We start from the raw sequence: 19,079 nt of genomic DNA on the forward strand, positions 1-19,079 counted from the left end.
GAAAAAAGCTTTTAAGGGTTCGGGAGTGGCTTACCCAGTCTCCAGACCTGAACCCAATAGCAAATCTATGGAGGTAGCTGAAACTCCGTGTTGCCCAGCGACAGCACCAAAACCTGAAAGATCTGGAGAAGACCTGTATGGAGGAGTGGGCCAAAATCCCTGCTGCAGTGTGTGCAAACCTGGTCAAGAACTACAGGAAATGTCTGACCTCTGTAATTGTAAACAAAGATTTCGGTACCAAATATTAAGTTCTATTTTTCTATTGTATCAAATACTTATTTCATGCAATAAAATGGAAATAAATTATGTAAAAATCAAACAATGTGATTTTCTGGATTTTTTTTAATGTAGATTTTGTCTCTCACAGTTGAGGTGTACTTACGATGAAAATTGCAGATCTGTCCATTCTTTGTAAGTGGGAAAACTTGAAAAATCAGTGGTGTATCAAATACTTATTTGCCCCACTGTAAATCAGATCTAATATGGACGTGTTGATTAGGGGAAAGACGTCTTTGAGCAGCCTGGTCAGGATGGAGGATGGGGTCTAAGAGACATGATGATGATTTAGATGAAGCAATTGTTGAGGTCAGCTTAGAGAGATCTATGGGAAAGAAGCAGTCTAGGTATAAATGAGGTCTTACAGATGTTTCTAAACCCTTCGTACTTGATGATACATTTGTGAGAGTTGTAGGAAAAATCAGATAAATTTTTTCTCTAATAGTGATGATTTTATTTGTAAATAAGCTCATGAAGTCATTACTACTGAGCTCCAAGGGAATATTAAGTTTGGTGCCTATCAGTTTCCGTATTGATTCTAAAATTCTTTTTATGGTTATTAAAGCACTTTATGGTTTTGCACCAGCCTATTTGTCTGACATGCTTCCAGTTTATGAACCAGGATGGTCTCTCAAGTCCTCTGATACGTTGATGTCAGGAATCGGCACGTGAAGCTGCCGATAATGTTGAGGGGTGAACTCAATTATATAGCCAGACGAGGATAAGTGAAATACTGTCTCTTTAATAACAGCACGGACAGCAAAACGATACAGCAAACTATGTAAAACACGATACACACTCTCAGGTTGAAAATACAGTCCAGGGCCAGAGCCAGAAAACTTACACAGCCGAGGAATCCACAAACGAGAGGTCAGAGAGGGAAGTCCGATAATCCATTGAATCTTTAGTTGTTCCAAACTGCATGACAAAAAACAGTTTGCCTAAGGAACTGAGAGCAGCAGACACTGTTTTTAAATGTGAACTTAAAACCTACCATTTTAACCTGGCTTTTAACAGATATTTTGAATTTTTATTGACTTCCCATGTGACTTCAGCATCCTATATACCCAGAGTTCCTAATTTCAGCATTGTGGTGCAGTGGGCTTCTAATTTGATGTGTGTTTAACAGGATTCAACTGAGCAGTGAATGCACTGAGTTCAGTGCAGCTGTCATTAACCTTACATTTCCCTATATTAGGTTGATGACTGTAACACAGACAACACCATAATGAACACACAATACATTATTTCACACACCACAATGTGCTAGCTGAATGCTCTCTGATAAACTGTGACAGATGTTCTGGGTTACAAGTTGGTTTTGTTTTAAACTGATGAGTTAATGCAACATTATATATAAAAGTAATGCCATCTTATAATGTTAAAATAATCAATCTAAACATGATAAATCATTTTTTAAGATCCTTCAAAATTGTATTTAGAACATTTTAAGACTTTAAGGCCTAAAATTCAGATTGGATTTATTACTGGATTCAAATTGTTATATATATCCTGTCCATAGTACTAACATATAACATTAACTGAATGCATAAATGTAAATGGCTCAGGAGTTCACATTTACTCACAGTTGGCCTGGTCAGTGCCTATACATACTAAATGCTTTGCTCTCTCTATTTCCACTAAATGGAACCAGTTGGTCAGCCATCCCTAAACTCTTGGAAGAGGGAAAGGAGGCAAGGACAGAGAAGGTGGTGGGCGGAGAAAATAGGAAGCAGAGAGGGAGGAGATGAGAGGAATAAAAAAAAAATACAAAAGCAATTATGGAAGAACTGAAAAAGAGGTGAATGCAGGAGTTGGGTTAAATTAAAGGAGATGAGTAAGTGGGAGAAGAGAAGAGCTGCAAAAATGCTGAGGAGAATAGGTGGTGGACAGGAGGAGAGAGGAATTAAACCAAACCAATTTAACTAAAGTGTTTTCTTATCATTTTCTCTAGTGCATCATCCACCAAGGTCGATCATTTTCCAAAGAAAAAAAAATCTGAAAACAAAATAGATTTACAGTCTGCAACCTGCACAATATTTTCACAAAACTCATTCCAGACACTCATTTTAGACTGGAGGCAGTAGGTGGGTGATAGCAGATGGGAGAAGAGGTGTAGTTTTAATGGAACTGCTGCATTGGTTTTAACCTTGAGGAGACCTGACAAGTCCCTGTGTGTTTGGACAGCCAACAAAGCTGTCAGCTGAAAAACAACGGCACAGTTCCTGTGCTGTGTGTGTGTAATCTGGAGTTGCATGGTGGCCACATGCTGCACCTGCATGATTTATAACCTCTCTGTTTAAAGTGGTCATCCTTGTTTTTGCAATTTACTGCTTTTGCACTTCTGCCATTCTTAAGGAGCGATTGCATGGAACTGCCAAAAAAATTCCCTGCCAGTCAATAAGTGTGCAACTCTCAGCCAACATTTAGTTTTATTTTTCTCTACTTTCTGTCCCTAACATTAGCCAAGTTGCCTACCTATACATAAGGATAATCACCTTTATTGGCCAAGTATGTTACACACACAAGGAATTTGTTTTCCAGTACAGAACCGATGACAGCTATCTGCAGCGCCACCTCAACTGATGGCTCTAACCATCGGGGGGTTTAGTGTCTTGCCCGAGGACATTTCAACACATGGACTGGAGGCACAAAGATTTGAACCTTCAACCTTCTGGTTGGGAGACGACTGCTCTACCCACCGCACCACTGTTGCCTCCCATGCCATATTTTAATTGTCATAATCACAGCAGCTGTCTAGCTGTAACCATACAGTAGCTTTTGTGTTAGACTGATGCTGTCAGGGAACAAATTCAGGGGTAATTAGCACCATTCTTGTGTGGCACTAGAATTGCATTGCCCACACAGTCCAAACCAGGTGAAAATACATTACTGACGTGGAGCAACTTACCAGACTAGTGTTCAGAATGGCAAGTCATGTACTGTGTTAGCAACACAGATAAAGATAACCCTAAAGCAAGAAGTTAAGTAAAGTAGCCTGATCTTCATATTTTCGGCATCAACAATTAGAAACATGTTTTCCAAGTCCTACTGGATTTATGTCCTAATGGGTATTGTTCTACAGGAATCATAAATCTTCTTGGCAGCACATTTTACAAATATTTATGCTGTCATACTTTGCCTTGAAATTTGAAAAGTGCAAAATTAACCTTAAGATATGTTGTGTGTGTTTTCCCTTCTCAGTGGTGGTGTTGTACGTTCAAGGCCTGGGGACTAAGGAGTGGAGAGAGGTGAGTTACAATAAATACCAGTCCAGATGCAACTGTAGTTCTGTTTTCAAATGCAGAGTTAATGAAACTGACCCCTCAGTTTTTAAAGAGTAAAACAATAACTGGGCTGATTAGAGTTTGTTTTGCTGAAACTGATAAAAGGTGTGGTGGCCCAGACAGCCATCTGTCGATGGATTTAGAACTGAATAATGTAAAGGAGATTGTCCTCAAATAAATTAAGACAGTATACTTTGTTTGTGCCAGCATGTTATTACGATGAAATATTACATGTTATAGTTTGCCGACCAAATTAATCATGACATGAGGAAAGGAGTAATAATATAGAGGTACAAAGTCTGCATTAGGAGGAGGAAATGATGTGGTAGATGGCTAGGTACACAAAACAGAGGTCCTCAGGAGAGAGGCGAGTTCAAGTCCTGTGTGTGGCTTGTGTTTTTCCATCAGTGTTTGCTCCTACAGTAACTGAACAGTAACAATGTGGTTTTATTCCTAATTATGACCAAATAGTTTTTGTTCCTAAACCTAAACAAGAATTTGTTGTTCCTAAACCTAACCAAATAGTTTTGTGCCTAATCATAGCCAAATGTTTTGTGTAACAAAATGTAATGAAACCCTGGTGGTTTCACAATTGTAACATCATATCACAATGTCCAAGACAAAAGAGTCCATTGGTTCGGTGCTAGCAGCTAGCCATTGTGTTTATGGCTGTTTCCATGATGACAAAGGTCCATAAAGCTCTGTAGTGCAAGTTTGTTAATTTTGGCAGAATTGTTTCAATTCCTCCTGCAACTTAAGAGGTCTATTTAATGAGATGCCCCTATGGGTCGTATTAGAAGGAAGGGACAAATGACATATGGGTTGTACTGATTGGAGGACTTGTTGCTATTGCTTCAGTACACACTATTGCCTGTTGTTTATCTTTTTGTTGATTCAATTTAAAGCCTATATTTCATGGAGACTCTTTGACAGTTACAGTATGTTGCTTGTGTCCAGTATAGGTGAGTTCATTATTTTTGCTAACCTCTAAAGCTTATACTTTATTCATCTGAACAGTTGCAGTGGCAGACCAAAGTGTATGATATAGGTTGCCAAATGAGTTACATGCACAACTGCGTGTAGTGTCCTTTCTCTGTTGTCTTTTTTCCATCATAAAGTATCTTGTCCTTAAATATAAAAGCCCTGAGATGGACAGTTGAGACTCAGCACATTCAGTTAAATAAAACATTGGATACTATATTAAAGTGCCACATCTCAGCTTTAATTGGAGTAGAGTTACATCTATATAGAAAGAACTAAGAGGAGGATACAACACTTTGAACACTGTTCAAATATAATGGGACATTGGACTACTGTTTCTTGAGCAGCTGTGTCTTGTTTCCACATTAGTTCATGCCTGTGGCTTGGAGGTGAGTTCAGAGTTGCCATTTAAGACTGAGCTAGAGTTAAAAAGCATTTGTGGACAAGCAAATTAGAAAATGGCAAACGAGCTGGTAAACTAAGCAGCACAAGACTTGTCCATGAGCAGAACATAGTTTGCATAGTTGAGGAAAAAGCCCTTTAAAAAGCAAGTCCAGATGTAGGTGTACACGTTTCCATGTTAGCGATCATGAGAAGACTTCATGACCAGCATCTCAAAGCAGAAGATTCAAAGCCCTGCAAAGGTACAAATGAGCTTTGTGTGTTCAGACAACTGCATCACATCCCTGGACCTTTCATAATTCAGGACGACAAGGTTCCTAAACATATGGCCAAAGCAACCAAAAAGATGAAGTGGTGGAATATATTCAATTGGCTGATTCAATCACTTGATCTCAGTTCGACTGAGCTGCATTCCATCTGCTGAAAAAACAGTCTAAAGGCAGAGAGAGCCCACAGCAAGCAGGAGCTGAAGTGCAAGGTCTGGGGAAGCATCACCAGGGAAGATACAAATTGTCTGCTGATATCTTTGAGTTCAAGACTTCAGGCAGGCAAGTGGAACCCCTAGACTCTGGACACTGTGTTGAAAGGTTTATACTGTATCTCCCAGACCGTTAGCTCAGTTATCTACTCAAATTAAGGATGGGGTTTGACACTTTAAAGGGGTATCCACTGCTTTATTTCAAACTGTATATGCAAATAATTACAGGCTGGTCTGAACATTAAGACTGCCTTTTAAGTGAATGTGAACAGTTCATTAAGCTGATGTTTTCCCTTCAAAATTAATTTCACAATTCTGGATCTTCAAGTAGCTTAGGCGATGTCATATCAGATATAGTATATGTATCAGCCGGTCTCTGGCAGAAACCTTGCATACCCTATGGTGTGGTGTGCATAAGGAATAAACAACTTAATACATTCATGTATAGTCTAAAGTAGTGCATGTCAAAAGGCACGTATAATCCCAGTAATACACTCAGTTTTGCGTTTGAATTTGACATATATGTTATTTAGCCAATTGAGGGGTGGTTTCAAATTTACTAAGTCCTCTTTTTCCTTCTGTCTTGGAGACTGGGAGAAAAACCAAAATATTAACTGATGGCCAAGGTTAAAAATGATAGAAACCCTTCATAAAGCAGTTGTCCTTCTCAGCACATTTGTGGTCACAAAAACAAAGTGACATGTAAAAAATGTCCTGTGCTTTCTTGTGGTAAGGTCAAAGCTAAAGAGAGTCTAGCCAGGCATGAAACAAAATATCCTGTAATCAGAGTATTTTATGGCAAACAGAACACAATTAAAACTAAGTCGATTTGTGAAGCCTGACCAGTCAAATATAGGAAGACCATACAAGACACTCTGTGAGGTCAGCCCTGGAACACTGTGGCTGTGTAAACACCTCATATGTCTTTCTCCCATCTGTCCGAGAGTCTGACTCTCTGCACGTCGTGTCTTTTAGTAATTTGTGCTTTGTGCCATCAAAGAAAATCATTGTCATCTCAGTGGGGATCCACACACACTGATCCTAGAGAGTCTCAGTCAGTCTCATGGGGAGAGGACACTTTCAGCAGGGCAGTATACACTCACACGCACTTAGGGACATGTGTAGACACACTGGAGAGCTGTGGTCGATGCACCCATACAGCAGTATGGATCAGTTTGCAGGTAAACTGCAATCACAGCTCTCTGATGCTAAACAAATAAATGTCACAAATGAATGGCAATGTTCAGTGGTTTTAAACATACAAAAGACTGATGAGGCTGCAGCTACATGCAGCACTCAGGCAAGAGGGTAAAAGAAAAGTGACAGGGGAGAAAGAAACAATGAGACAAATGATAGCTTTTTAGACGCCTGCTTTTTGAAATTTGGACAAATGTACATGCTGCAGTTTGAATTAATAGCATACAGAACTGAATCCTATGCCTGTCTTTCCATGGAAAACCCAACAATTTGAACTTGGTGTTTATGAATAGTTTGTGTTACATGGCCTTAAAATACAGTTTCAGAAGCTTTCCTATCTTGACAGGTATATCAAACATTTTGAATTTGTTTAATAGATGAAGCAATAACTGGATGTTTTCCTTCTGCCAGTGAATATTGGTAATAAATCCATGATAACCCCCAGTATACGCAAGGAGACACCTGTGGGTGCTTTTCTGTTTACATTAGTTGTTTCAGCAGAAATCTCATTAATCTTAAATTAAAAAGAAATTTAATCAATCTGAGTGACTGGGCATATTCATCCAAGCAGCCAGTGCTTAGCATGAATGAAACTGTTATGGCCTAGGGCCAAAGAACACCAGTTGACACAAAGGCTGGACTCAGATGTCAGACTAGCCAGGAGGTTTATTTTAACACAGACTTCAACCAGCAGAACAGAGCGGTGAGAATGAGGGAAGTAGTCAATGGATATTGATGTACTGGGAGACAGTCAATGAGGACTTGGGATTGCCTGGAGTGAGAGATAGAGAGAGCACCCCATGACTTGTTGCAGCAGGCAGACTGGAGAGTAGGGAATAGGCAGGTGGTGGTTGGCGCAGCTGGAGAGGGGCCAGGTAGATGCAGTTGGCTGGGAAAATCACGCGGGGATGAAGGTGGTGTCATTGGGGTGAAGCGGGTTGGAGCTGTGGCTCGTGGTGCAGGAGAAGAGCTGAGTTGGTGCAGTAGCGATACAGAATAGCAGACGAGAGGAGTGGACACAGGACTGGAGGCAGACTCACTCAGCAATGCAGAGTAGCAGACAAGAGGAATATTCAGGCAGACAAGCAGGGAACACAGGAACCAGGAAACTGCTGAGTGCTTAGAGCAGAGCAAAAGCTTGCAGGAAACACAGAAACAAAAAGGTAAGCGAAGTTTCTGAAAGTACTCGAGCAGATAGCAGCTGGTAAGCTACGGTGTGAGCAACAAAACTGACTGGCATTGAGGAGGCAGCTGAGCCCAGGCTAAATGCCTGTGACACAACTGGTCACACCTAGTAACTCAACCAAACACCAAGGAGGTAGAGAAGTAGGCACAGGTTAGTGACCTAACAGGACCACCCGAATGCCCATTGGGAGCCTCTAGGCAACTCACCAGGCTTTTCAGGGTGGGCCTGATGAAAAGCCCGCACCACCTCTGGGTCCAGAATGTAGGAGCTAGGGGCCCAGGACCCGTGGCCCTGGTGGCAAACATCCAAGAGCTGGCACACCGTGGATGCAGGGGCACCATTCGTGACCAAGGTGGGTGGCGGAGGCCTGGAAGGAAGGCACAAGGCATTGTCCACCACAGGTTTGAGTTGGGAGACATGAAAGGTAGGGTGCACCTGTAAAGACTGGGGAAAATGAAGCCCAACCGCTAAGGGATTGATGACCTTGTCGATAGGGAAAGGACCAAGAAACCTCTGGGCCATCTTATGGGTGATACCTTTAAGCAGAATGGTATCAAAAGAAAGCTAAGCCCTTTGCCCCAGGGGATAAGAAGGGGCCATCCGCCGGTGGTGGTCAACCAGGTATTGATTTTGGGCCACTGTGTACCCCAGGGTGGCTCGGGTCTCCCCCCACACCCAGCAGCAGTGGCAAAGGTGACGGGACTTCAGTTTCCCATTCTTCAGAGTGGAATAATGGGAGTTGGTACCCCAAGGAGGCCTCAAAAGGAGACCGTCCCATAGCCAAACAGACCAGAGAGTTATGGGAATAGGGTAGATGGTCACTCCAGGTGGTAGAGTCAGCCTCAGTCACACATCTCAGGGCTACCTCCAAATCCTGGTTCAGTCTCTCCACTTGGCCATTGGTCTGTGGCTGGTATCTGGAGGAGAGACTGACAGTGGCACCCAGACCATAGCCTGAAAGCCTTCTTTAATGAATAATTGTCGGGCTGGATCTGGTTGAATAAAAACTGTAAACCTTTCCTTGAGCTTATGAAAAGCTTGCTCTGCTTCGTCTGTCCAGGTGAACGCGGTCTTGGTGGAGGTCAGTCGAATGAGGGGTGTGGCCACAGAGCTGTAATTCCTTATGAACCTGCGATAGAAGTTGGCAAATCCTAGAAAGTTTTGCAGCCCTTTTGTGGATTGTCAGTGAAGCTGTAAATACGGGTCCTGGAGAGAACCAGGGAAAGGCCCAGAAAATACATGCCACTGAAGCAGCACTGACCTTTGATGACCCGATGTCAGAAATGACCTTACAGGAGGAGCTGCAGAGCACCATCAAACACAATTAGAAGTCCCACCAGAACAACAAAAAGTTTTACAAAAACTGCTTGAATGTCCAATATTTCAGAAAGAAGAGTCCAAGGAGACAACAAAACCAGAAAAAGATGGAGAAGTGTAACTCTCAAAGGAAAGCATGCCAGGGGGCATGCCAGTTGGGGGTTGGCCACTCAGTAACTGCCCTGACAACTTCAATGATATAGCCTAAGAAGGTGACAGTGCTAGTGTGAAACTGACACTTCTCTGCTTTTACAAAGAGATACTCAAGGAGTCACTGAAAACAGCTTGAATGTGCTGGTAATATTCTGCTGGGTCTTGGAAGAAAATGAGGATATCATTGAGATAAACAAAAACAAACCAATTCAGGAAGTCCAGGAGGACATCATTAACCAAAACCTGGAAAACTGCAGGAATACTGGTGAGACCAAAAGGCATAACCTGGTATTCAAAGTGGCCTCTTCTGCCCTCAGCTAAACGTTAGTTGCTTAGCTTATGCAGCGAGATAAACACGAGAGGCCCACAGAGGAAAACTCCGGAGACGTTGAAGAATAATTCTTTGTAGAACTCTTATTTATTCTTTCTTTTCTCTTTGCTGTAAAACTGAAACAGAAATAAAGTACATGTTCGTTTTAACATGTGATCCGAATACATTACACATAAATTGACGTTAGAAGTCACGACACACTAAGTTAACATTGTAGTAACAGAGGATAAACGGCCAAACAAGATGGCTACCAAAGCTAACGTAGTGTCGTCAATACACACGGAGAAGAACGGGATGAGTTAACGTCAATGTAGAGAAACACTCAAACTGCACACTGTATTAAAACGACACAAGATAATGATACATGGAGTAAAACACAGCACCGGAAACTTACTGAGTATGCTAACCCAAGGAGCACCGAAGCTTGCAAGAAAGCCGTGAACTGATGTGTCTTACATCTTGAGTGTATCCCTAAAACATCCGGGCTAAAACTGAATATAAACTCAGTTCCCGTTGGAGACGCTGACCCACTAGAGGGAATTATAAACCAAGAAATTAGCTGAAGCTTACGTATTTTCCTTAAAGGATTAAACTAGCCCTTCATATAAAATAATTTGGAGCCTGAAAGGCGGAATATGGCCTAATGGTGTTTTAAACACAGTCTTCCACTTGTCTCCCTCTCGTATGTGGATCAAGTGATAGGCATTGCAATGGTCTAACTTTGTGAAGATAGTAGCCCCCTGCAATGCATTGAAAGCACAACTTAGAAGTGGTAACCCCAGTAATCTGTACATGGTCTGAGGGTCCCATCCTTCTTTTCAATTAAAAAAAAACTCATCACCAAGTGGAGAGGAAGTGTCGTGGCAAGAGTGTGATACCGACTAAATTAATTCAGACAAACCATTACAATTTAAAGGATCATTTAATATTACAATTATTCTGAATTGAGTAGTATTTAGACACATACCGTAATCTTGTAGTTGGGGAACAGAGAACAGAGATCAGAGAACAGAGACTCTCCTCTTGCAATGGAATAGATAAAGCCTAAGGATTGTCAGAGCACCAGTCAGTCAGGTCATTTGTTGTCAGTCCCGAGTCAGTCAGCGTCTTCCCCAGCCGGCTGGGTCCCCAAAAGGTACATGGTCTACTGTTCACTGCAGCATGGTCCTTCCTCTCTCTCCCTCAGGCTCACTCCTTTTATCAGCTATATAGCTACTTCACAACAGCTGGACTTTGTCAGTCTTGATGTCTATCTGGCCCCCCTTCTCACTCCTCTATTCCGGGAGCCCTCTCCAGCTTGCACTGGAAAGCAGGAAGCCTGACCTAATGTTCCTGCAAAGATCCTCTCAAAAGAACAGGGAGTTTATCTCTGACCACTTACATAAGCCCAACTCACATGAACTTAATGAACCCATAACCACTCAGCTCTCCCTTACACAAGCTAATAACAAATATGAGCTACATACTGTTCTATTACATATTTCTTCTGGAATCTTATTTATTGCTAACCACTACAGAAGACAGGCAGATGTGTCCTGCTTGCAATGAGTCCCTATTGTATCTTTCCATTGCCTCCCTCTCTAGCCTATACCACAATAGAGACAGGCCCTAGACTGCAAACGACGGGTTCTTCTGCCAACAGTGGGGCTCAGTCTAGTTGTGTAGGCTCCTCAGCTATGCCTGCCAGAGCCGGGAAGACTGATGGAACTGGCTCAAAGTTGGATATCGCCTTAGGAGGACCGCCCCTAGTGGTGGGGACAGGCCCTGCCCACTGACCTTGTTCTCAACGATGCTCCCTTAAGCGGTTGTCTATTCAGATGGCTAGGAAGATTAAAGAGTTGAGATTTACCAGTTCATCCTGTGTAGTCAGCTCATCCTTCAATACGTTGGTTAACCCATTGGGAAAAACCCCACTCGAAGCCGCATCATTCCACTGATCATTGGCCAGCAATATTTAGAATTCGATGGAGTACTCTGCAACGCTTCTCTAACCCTGTTCTAAGTTCAGCAGTTGCTTTGCTGCGTTACCCCAATAGTCTGGGTGGTCGAACATCTTTTTAAGGTTTGATACGAATTCAGCCAGAGTCAGTTGAGATGATGAACTGTGCAAGAACTTAGCCTCAACCCAGGCTAATGCCTTGCCCAAGAGTAAATTCATAATATAGAATATTTTAGCTTGGGGCAAGGCAAATGAATGGGGTCATTGCGAAAAAAACATTCGACACTGCAATACAAACCCCCAATCACCAAAAAACAGCTCAGGGTCAGGTATATGAGGTTCAAGGCTAGTAAATACTGGAGTACTACTGGCTGATTCACAACTAACCACAATGGCATTAATTAATGTGAATTTCTCCTCAATAGATAGGCAAACAACGGTATATATACACCGATGAAAAGAGATGTGTAACACTCTAAAGAAGTGGGCATTTGAGAAACCCCATATTTTAACTGGCATAATGCAGTCATAGTAACTTCTCCAGACTTACAATTCTCTCTAACATTAAAGAAACAAGTCATTAACAGACATGCAATGTGGGTTTTTTTTTTTAAATTACCGTTAAGTCCCACCGAGTAGTGGAAACATCACTCCCTTTCAAGTAGCTCCAAGATCAGTAAGTCCAACCGGTGGTGACTGCATCTTCCCCCACATGACCACATACAGTCCCAAAGTAGTGAAATTAATTCCAACAGGTAGCGTAGCATCAACAATAACATCATGTATTTTTAATCTGCAGGTTAACCAGCACATCACATGCAGCAGACACACTGACCTCAAGCAGTCAAAACAAACAGGTACTGTGCTCCGGCGGAATCCAGTGTTGATGAGCTGATCATTCACCACCGCGGGGGGCCAGCTGCTTGTAGGTTAGACTCGGTCAGGTAAAACAGTCCTGTACAGGAACATTCCCGGACATACAGTAACCTCAGTCCCTGTATTTTTCTCCACATCCTCTGGTCACAGTACAGCAGAAGGAGGTAAAATATATCCACAGAACCAGGCGCAGTCAAAAAATTCCACTTTTACAATGGCACTGGTCGATGCGTTTTTTTTTTTTTTTAATAAGCATTATTGAAAACATACATAACAAGGCAGTATAACATTTTGCCAGTGTGGTGGGGGCACCAGTGGATGTCAGGTAAGCTCACATGAACGCGCAAGGGGCTGGATTTTATGCTGATTCAAGGAAATCCTTAAACTATCATGTCATACTTTATTTTGGTAGTAGGGCCCTACTCCATGTCCTAGCTAGTAAGTAGGCCTTTATCATTGTAGACATGTCCTTACCATTGTATCAAGGCCATGATATGCTAACCCCTAGACATACTGTAGGAATAAAGCTTAATCTCTCACACTAAGGTGGCATGTTTGAAACATAGTAAAGCTCCAAACACTGCTTGTGGTTGTATGACGGAGATATTCACTCAGTAATTGACTACCATGAAGCTGCGAACAGAGTTCTCTGCAGACCTCCCTCTTTCATGTTAATTCACGATAAGACCCTAAAGCCTCCCAAATAACAAGAACCTGCATTTATAGGCAGCTACCCCCTTATACCCTCAAATGTTACTGTAGTGAGAAATTTTTAGAAACCAGTATACTCTGGCTCTTTGAGGAAGTGTTACATTTTGTCTGAAATAACCAATAAAAGCAATGACACTGGCCACTTAAGACCATTTGTTTGCCTGAGAAATCGAGATTGAACTGGCAAGGGAGTGAACGGTGAGCAGGGTATAAGTAGGGAGAAGACTAATAAGGTGTAGCTGGTGATAATCGGGGAAGTGGAGCAGGTGTGCCAGATTGTGAAATCAGGGTAAAGAAGCAAAAACAGTGAGAGAAGTGAGAGAGGCAGGTGCAGACGGGCAAACCTGACAGGAAGGAATAAAATATTAACCTTAAAATCATCAATAAATGTCTTGATTGGCCTACAACCTAAATAAATCAAACAACTGCTATCTCTAAACATCAATCTAAAATAATTATACTACTTAAAATTATTATGGTTGAGCTAAGCTCTTGATCTGAATAAAAGTGAAAGGTATTCTCACTGAATCCTGTTCTCAGCTGGCTCGAGGCTGGGTGGTGGCAGGTTGAGCAATCTTTTGTTCCTCTTTTTACTTGAGGCCAGGATTCAAGCTAAAAAAAAAAAAAAAAAAAAAAAATTTAAAAAAAAAAAAAAAAAAAAAGAAGAAGCAATTTGTATGACATTTTCAGCCTTGACCTCAATCCTCAAAACTCTCAAAGAGAAACATAGGAAAAAATCAGAAACAATGTTCTTCAAATCTTCTGTAACTCTGTAACTTCTTTTGGTCCAAATCTTTCTTCTGAGAAACACAAAAACGATCAAAAGATCAACATCAATCCTCTTCTGTTCCACTCCTCTTTCTTCAAACAGGGAAGATAAGAGTATCAGGAAATCTTCTGCATCTGTCCCCAGTCCTCTGTCTTCTTTCCAAGCCATCCTCTCCCACAGGCCGGGATGGATTGTGGCATTCTGTTGAAATTCTTCATAAATCATCTTTTAGCCAGAAATCTAGAGTTCTTCTTGCGGAACAGTGAAGCATTTACACAGTTCCATTGTCCCACGCCGACATTCCGCTCTACGTAGGGGCTCTGTTGGTGGTTTCGTTCATTCTTTCCCCACAGGCCGAGTACCTGCGGGGGAGCACCCCCAGACGTGCCCTCTCCTGGACTGCCTTTCTGCAGTTTCTCAGTCTTCTGGAAGTCAGACAATCAACCGGACAGAGCTTCCAGCTGCAACTGTGAAGGAGTGCTCTCACTCCTCTTTTTGCCAGGGTTTTTAAAGGATTCTGGTCAGTAGACTTAGTCCTCTCATCCAACCAGATGACACAGTTTGCAGATGATACCTTATTTGGCGTGCAAAGTCATATTCTTCAGAACTATTTTTTACTGTCACAGCTCAAGTCCACTGCTCGTAAGTGGCCTCCACCCCACTGCGATCCAGCCTCAAACTCTACTTCCCCTTTCTTAGAAAACTAAATCATCTTAATACTTAATAAGAATACAAGAAACTCACATCTGACTGAAATACCAATTATTATTACTATATAATGGTTTGAAACTGGAAATAAAAGGCTCCCGATCAGTGACTTGCACCATCTGACCTAATGGTAGGTGCAATCTGACCCTTCTGAACCATAATTATGAGTGTGATAAGGACTAATAATGGCCAATGGTTCAATTTGGTGATAACATTTGAAATTGCTGCCACAGTCAATAAATCTACTGATTGGCCTGTATCAGTGACTGTATTCTGAAATCCATTTTTAAGTCTACTGTATGTGTTAAGTCCTTTCTAAGATTTGAGTAAAAATGTTGTATTATGTTTTACTAAAATAAGGATTTTTTTGACATGTTTTCAAACACTGTGGTCTACTTTTACAAGAGAAAAGATTTTAATGGATGCAACAGTGTGACTGGTTTTGGATGTGTGCATCCAGTTTGTTTGCCCATCTCCATTAAAAAGTCAAGAATCTTTATTGTCATTATGCATAGCACAACAAAATTTTTTCTGGCAGCTCTTGGCTTAAAAGACATACATTTTATTTACATAACACACAATTGTATAAGTCAATATAAAAATATGAACAAATAAAAAGGGATGTGGGACCTAATCAGGTCAGCAGCATGTTAGTAGCAAGAGTGTAGTAACATTATAAGGTGCAGCTCAGTGAAAATTTCAGTCTTTAGGAGGAGGTGTGAGGTCCAGTGTTCTGTGTCTGTCCATAGGGGGGGAGGTTGTATGTGTGACTAGGGGTTAGGGGGTTGATTGATTTCACAGCTCTGGGGAAGAAGCTGTGTCTCAGTCTGTTTGTTTTAGTCTTTATATTCCTGTACCTTTTCCTGGAGGGAAGAGGCACAAACAGACTGTTGCCTGGGTGGGTGGGGTTTGCAGCAATCCGTCCAGCCCTCCTCTGGATCCGGTCAGTGTATAGTGAGTCCAGATCCAGAAGAGGACTCCCTACAATGCCCTGAGCTGTTCTCACCACTGGGGTCAAGTCCTTTCTGTCCTGTGCAGTGCAGCTCCCATACCACACTGTCCCACTGAGACAGAGAATGCTCTCTACTGTCGCTCTGTAGAAGTTTGTGAGCAACTGAGAGGAGAGACGAGCGTGTTTCAGCTTCCTGAGGAAGAAAAGCCTTTGCTGGTCTTTCTTCACCAGGTAGGATGTGTTCAGAGACCAGGCCAGGTCAGATGTGATGTGGATGCCCAGGAACTTGATGTTATCCACTTGCTCCACCACCTCCCCTTGTATGAGAAAAGGAGCATATTTTGTCTTCCTGGACCTCCTATAATCCACAATGACTTCCTTAGTCTTGTTGGTGTTCAGGACAAGATTGTTATCTGAACACCATCTTCTCAGGTGCTGGATCTCCTCTCTGTAGTGACTCTCATCATTGTCTGAGATGAGACCCACTACGGTGGTGTAGTCTGCGAACTTCACTGCTGTGTTTGTGGGGTGAATGGCATCACAGTCATGGGTAAACAGAGTGAAGAGAACTGGGCTGAGCACACAGCCCTGTGGTGTACCTGTGGACCAGTGTGGATGATGTGCAGCTTCCGATTCTCACCACTTGAGGCCTGTTAGTGAGGAAGTCCTTAATCCAATGACACATCATTGCAGGCATTCCCAGATTGTGCAGTTTCAGTGCCAGTTTGTCTGGGATTACACTATTAAATGCCGAAGTCAACAAATAGCATCCTGACATAAGTGTTAGGATGCTCCAGGTGGGACAGGGCTGTGTGTAATGCTATTGAGACAGCATCCTCTGTTGATCGGTTCTCTCTGTAGGTAAACTGATGGCTGTCCGGACCAACAGGGATGACGTCCTTGATGTGCTTTAGAATGATCCTCTCAAAGCACTTCATAATTACTGGTGTCAGAGCAACAGGGCGGTAATTATTGATGCAGGTGACAGCTGATTTCACAGGACACAGGAACAATGATGGAGGACTTGAGGCACACAGGGACTGAAGCAAGATGCAGGGACAGGTTAAAAATGTTCAAGAAAACTCCTGCCAGTTGGTCAGCACATAGCTTCAAAACCCGGCCTGACACCCTTTCTGGTCCTGCGGCTTTGTTGGTGTTGATCCTCCTCAGGGTGGAGCTCACCTGGTGTAGCTGCAGGATGAGAGGCTGGTGCTGTTCCTCGAGCTGAGAGAGATGTACAGTTCCTCTGCTGCCAGGTGTATCGACGCGTGATGACTTCAGTGCAAGCGATTTTAACAGTGCTGTACAAATATATATAGTAATGTGATCGGCAAACAACTAGGCAATGAAGGACCGGGTGATGATCAGCTAGCAGGTAACAACAGATGAAGGATGGATATGATGAGGAAGGCTGAGCTATGGATGCTAGGGTCACTCCCGGTCTGGCCGGTGGGTGATAGATGGCTGGGGAGAGCAAAGTAGACGGAGATGGTGAGAAGATGGAGTCTGATGACTGTGTACCGACCTGGCTGGTGGAGGCTGGAAGGGTGGTGTGGATAACGGTCCGGAGGAACTGTTCGTGGAGAATGGCTGAGGAGAAAAGGCAAGGCAAACAGACTGAATGAGAACAAAAACCAATGATATCAATAAAGAGAGGACTGGCGCTGGTTGTCAGGCAGAAAGCAAGAACGAACTGGCAAGGGAGTGAAAAGTGAGTTGGGTATAAATAAGGTGAAGGACTGAGTGAAAGCAGCTGGTGTCAATTAAGGAAACGAGTGGCAGGCGTGCAAGGTGATGTGATCAGGGACCGAAAAACAAAGAGAGGGAGGTGAGAGAGGCAGGTGCAGCCGAGCAAGCCTGACAATAATGCACACCTGTTTCCTGACTGTTTCTGCGCTATGCATCCATCTGAATTGGACTAGGAAGCCAACAAAAATGCACTGGGAAGACATTTCAAAGAGAAATTAGAAATCTGAGAATCATAAATATATATTCTTTTATCCTTTGGCAGTATAAGCAGGCATCTAATGTGACAATGTGCTGGTGGTTAACTGACAAGCTCAGTCCTGTTGGTAGACTAGGCTATAAGCATGTCTCAGAAAATTTTTTTGCCTATAAGAGCATTGTTTTAACAGAAATAGAAGTGTGCTGCCTTTCTCATTATTCTGACAAATCCACATATCATTACTTTAAATAAGTTACAATTTAAATCTTGCATCATATGCAGCTGTCTTTATTGATTTGTAAATGCTCAGAAATATGTTCCCATCACTTTTTTGAATTGGAATACTGATGTTAATGTGGTTGAAATCATGTAAAATTCATGACAGTTGAATTTCTGACAGCCTAGGTTATAGGGTATACAAATTAAAGATGGTTCTTTACTGGATTTCATTATATTTTTGTAACCTAACCCTAACCCCAGCTACATACACGAGAGGGTCAGAATATTAGGAACACCTCTGAATATAATGTAGTCTAGTACAACACCATCTTTAACTATGACCTCAGTAATAAACATATAATTGAATGTATACATTTATGTCAGTTTCACTAAAAACTGAAACATTTTGAGCTTCATGATCTCATCTAGCTCTTCATGGTCACTACAGTGGACAGCTATTAAAAAGATTACTTCTATGTGCATGGGTTCTGATTGGGTAGTTGTATATTGTCCATATCAGAGGACACTAGTTTATCATCCCATACTTTGCCACCCACTGGTCAGCCATTGTAAAAATGCAACATTAATTTCTTAAAACCAAGATGGCTGACAGAAAGCCAAAAAGGCTGAGTAGCTTAGGAATATCTTGCGAATCCTTATTCAGGAGGAGACCCTTGGAATAAAATATATAACTTTTTTTGTTGCTCTAAATCAATTTATTTATGCTATTAGAATGCAAGTTGCAGTTTTTGTAACAAAAACTTTATTTTGTGCAGATAAGTTCCATTATGTAACAGATAATGTCTTTATATTTTGTAGAGCTCAAGTGCAGAGAATGATAGAAAGGCCTACAGGATAGTGGAACAAATTCCATCTGAGTCATGTGACGATGATGCTACTAGCAGTGATGATGAAAAAGAAAGATTAGCCAAAGCTAGCAGTAGTGACAGTGAAGCTGAGGATAATGAGGGAGTTGAGGATGAGGATGCACCATCTAAAAAAGCTCAAGAACAGAAAAAAGAAGTCATGTCTGGAAAACCAAAGAGAGCCAGTTTGAAGTAGACTAGCCTCTCTTTTTAGGAGAGTTCAGTGTGAATGTTGAGGAAACTGGCTAGATTTCTTTGTGTATCTATTTTCCAAAAAGCTGGTAAATGAAATAGTGCACAATACAAATCTGTATGCACTCCAAAAAGCAAAATAAAATCTGGTCTTGACAATAACTATGGAATAACTATGGTCATGTCACACCACAGCTACCCAAGATCAAGAATGTACTGGTCATCAGCGGAAGGGCTCTGTCTTGATTTGATAGCATATGCCATGTCAGTAAACAGATTTGAGCAGATTCTGTA

General features: G+C 42.0%; 1 protein-coding gene across 1 annotated transcript in view; it reads left to right on the plus strand.

The window, feature by feature from the left end:
- The window catches only part of LOC109960042 (copine-8-like), a 172,065-nt gene that overhangs the window by 32,799 nt on the left and 120,187 nt on the right, over nt 1-19,079 (plus strand). Inside the window, exon 3 of the mRNA XM_020599868.1 lies at nt 3,481-3,527. Within this exon, the coding sequence (XP_020455524.1) occupies nt 3,481-3,527 (47 nt within the window). The remainder of the gene's footprint in view (nt 1-3,480; nt 3,528-19,079) is intronic.

Source organism: Monopterus albus, unplaced genomic scaffold (genome assembly GCF_001952655.1).
Source record: "Monopterus albus unplaced genomic scaffold, M_albus_1.0 scaffold43.1, whole genome shotgun sequence".
Classification (NCBI taxonomy): domain Eukaryota; kingdom Metazoa; phylum Chordata; class Actinopteri; order Synbranchiformes; family Synbranchidae; genus Monopterus; species Monopterus albus.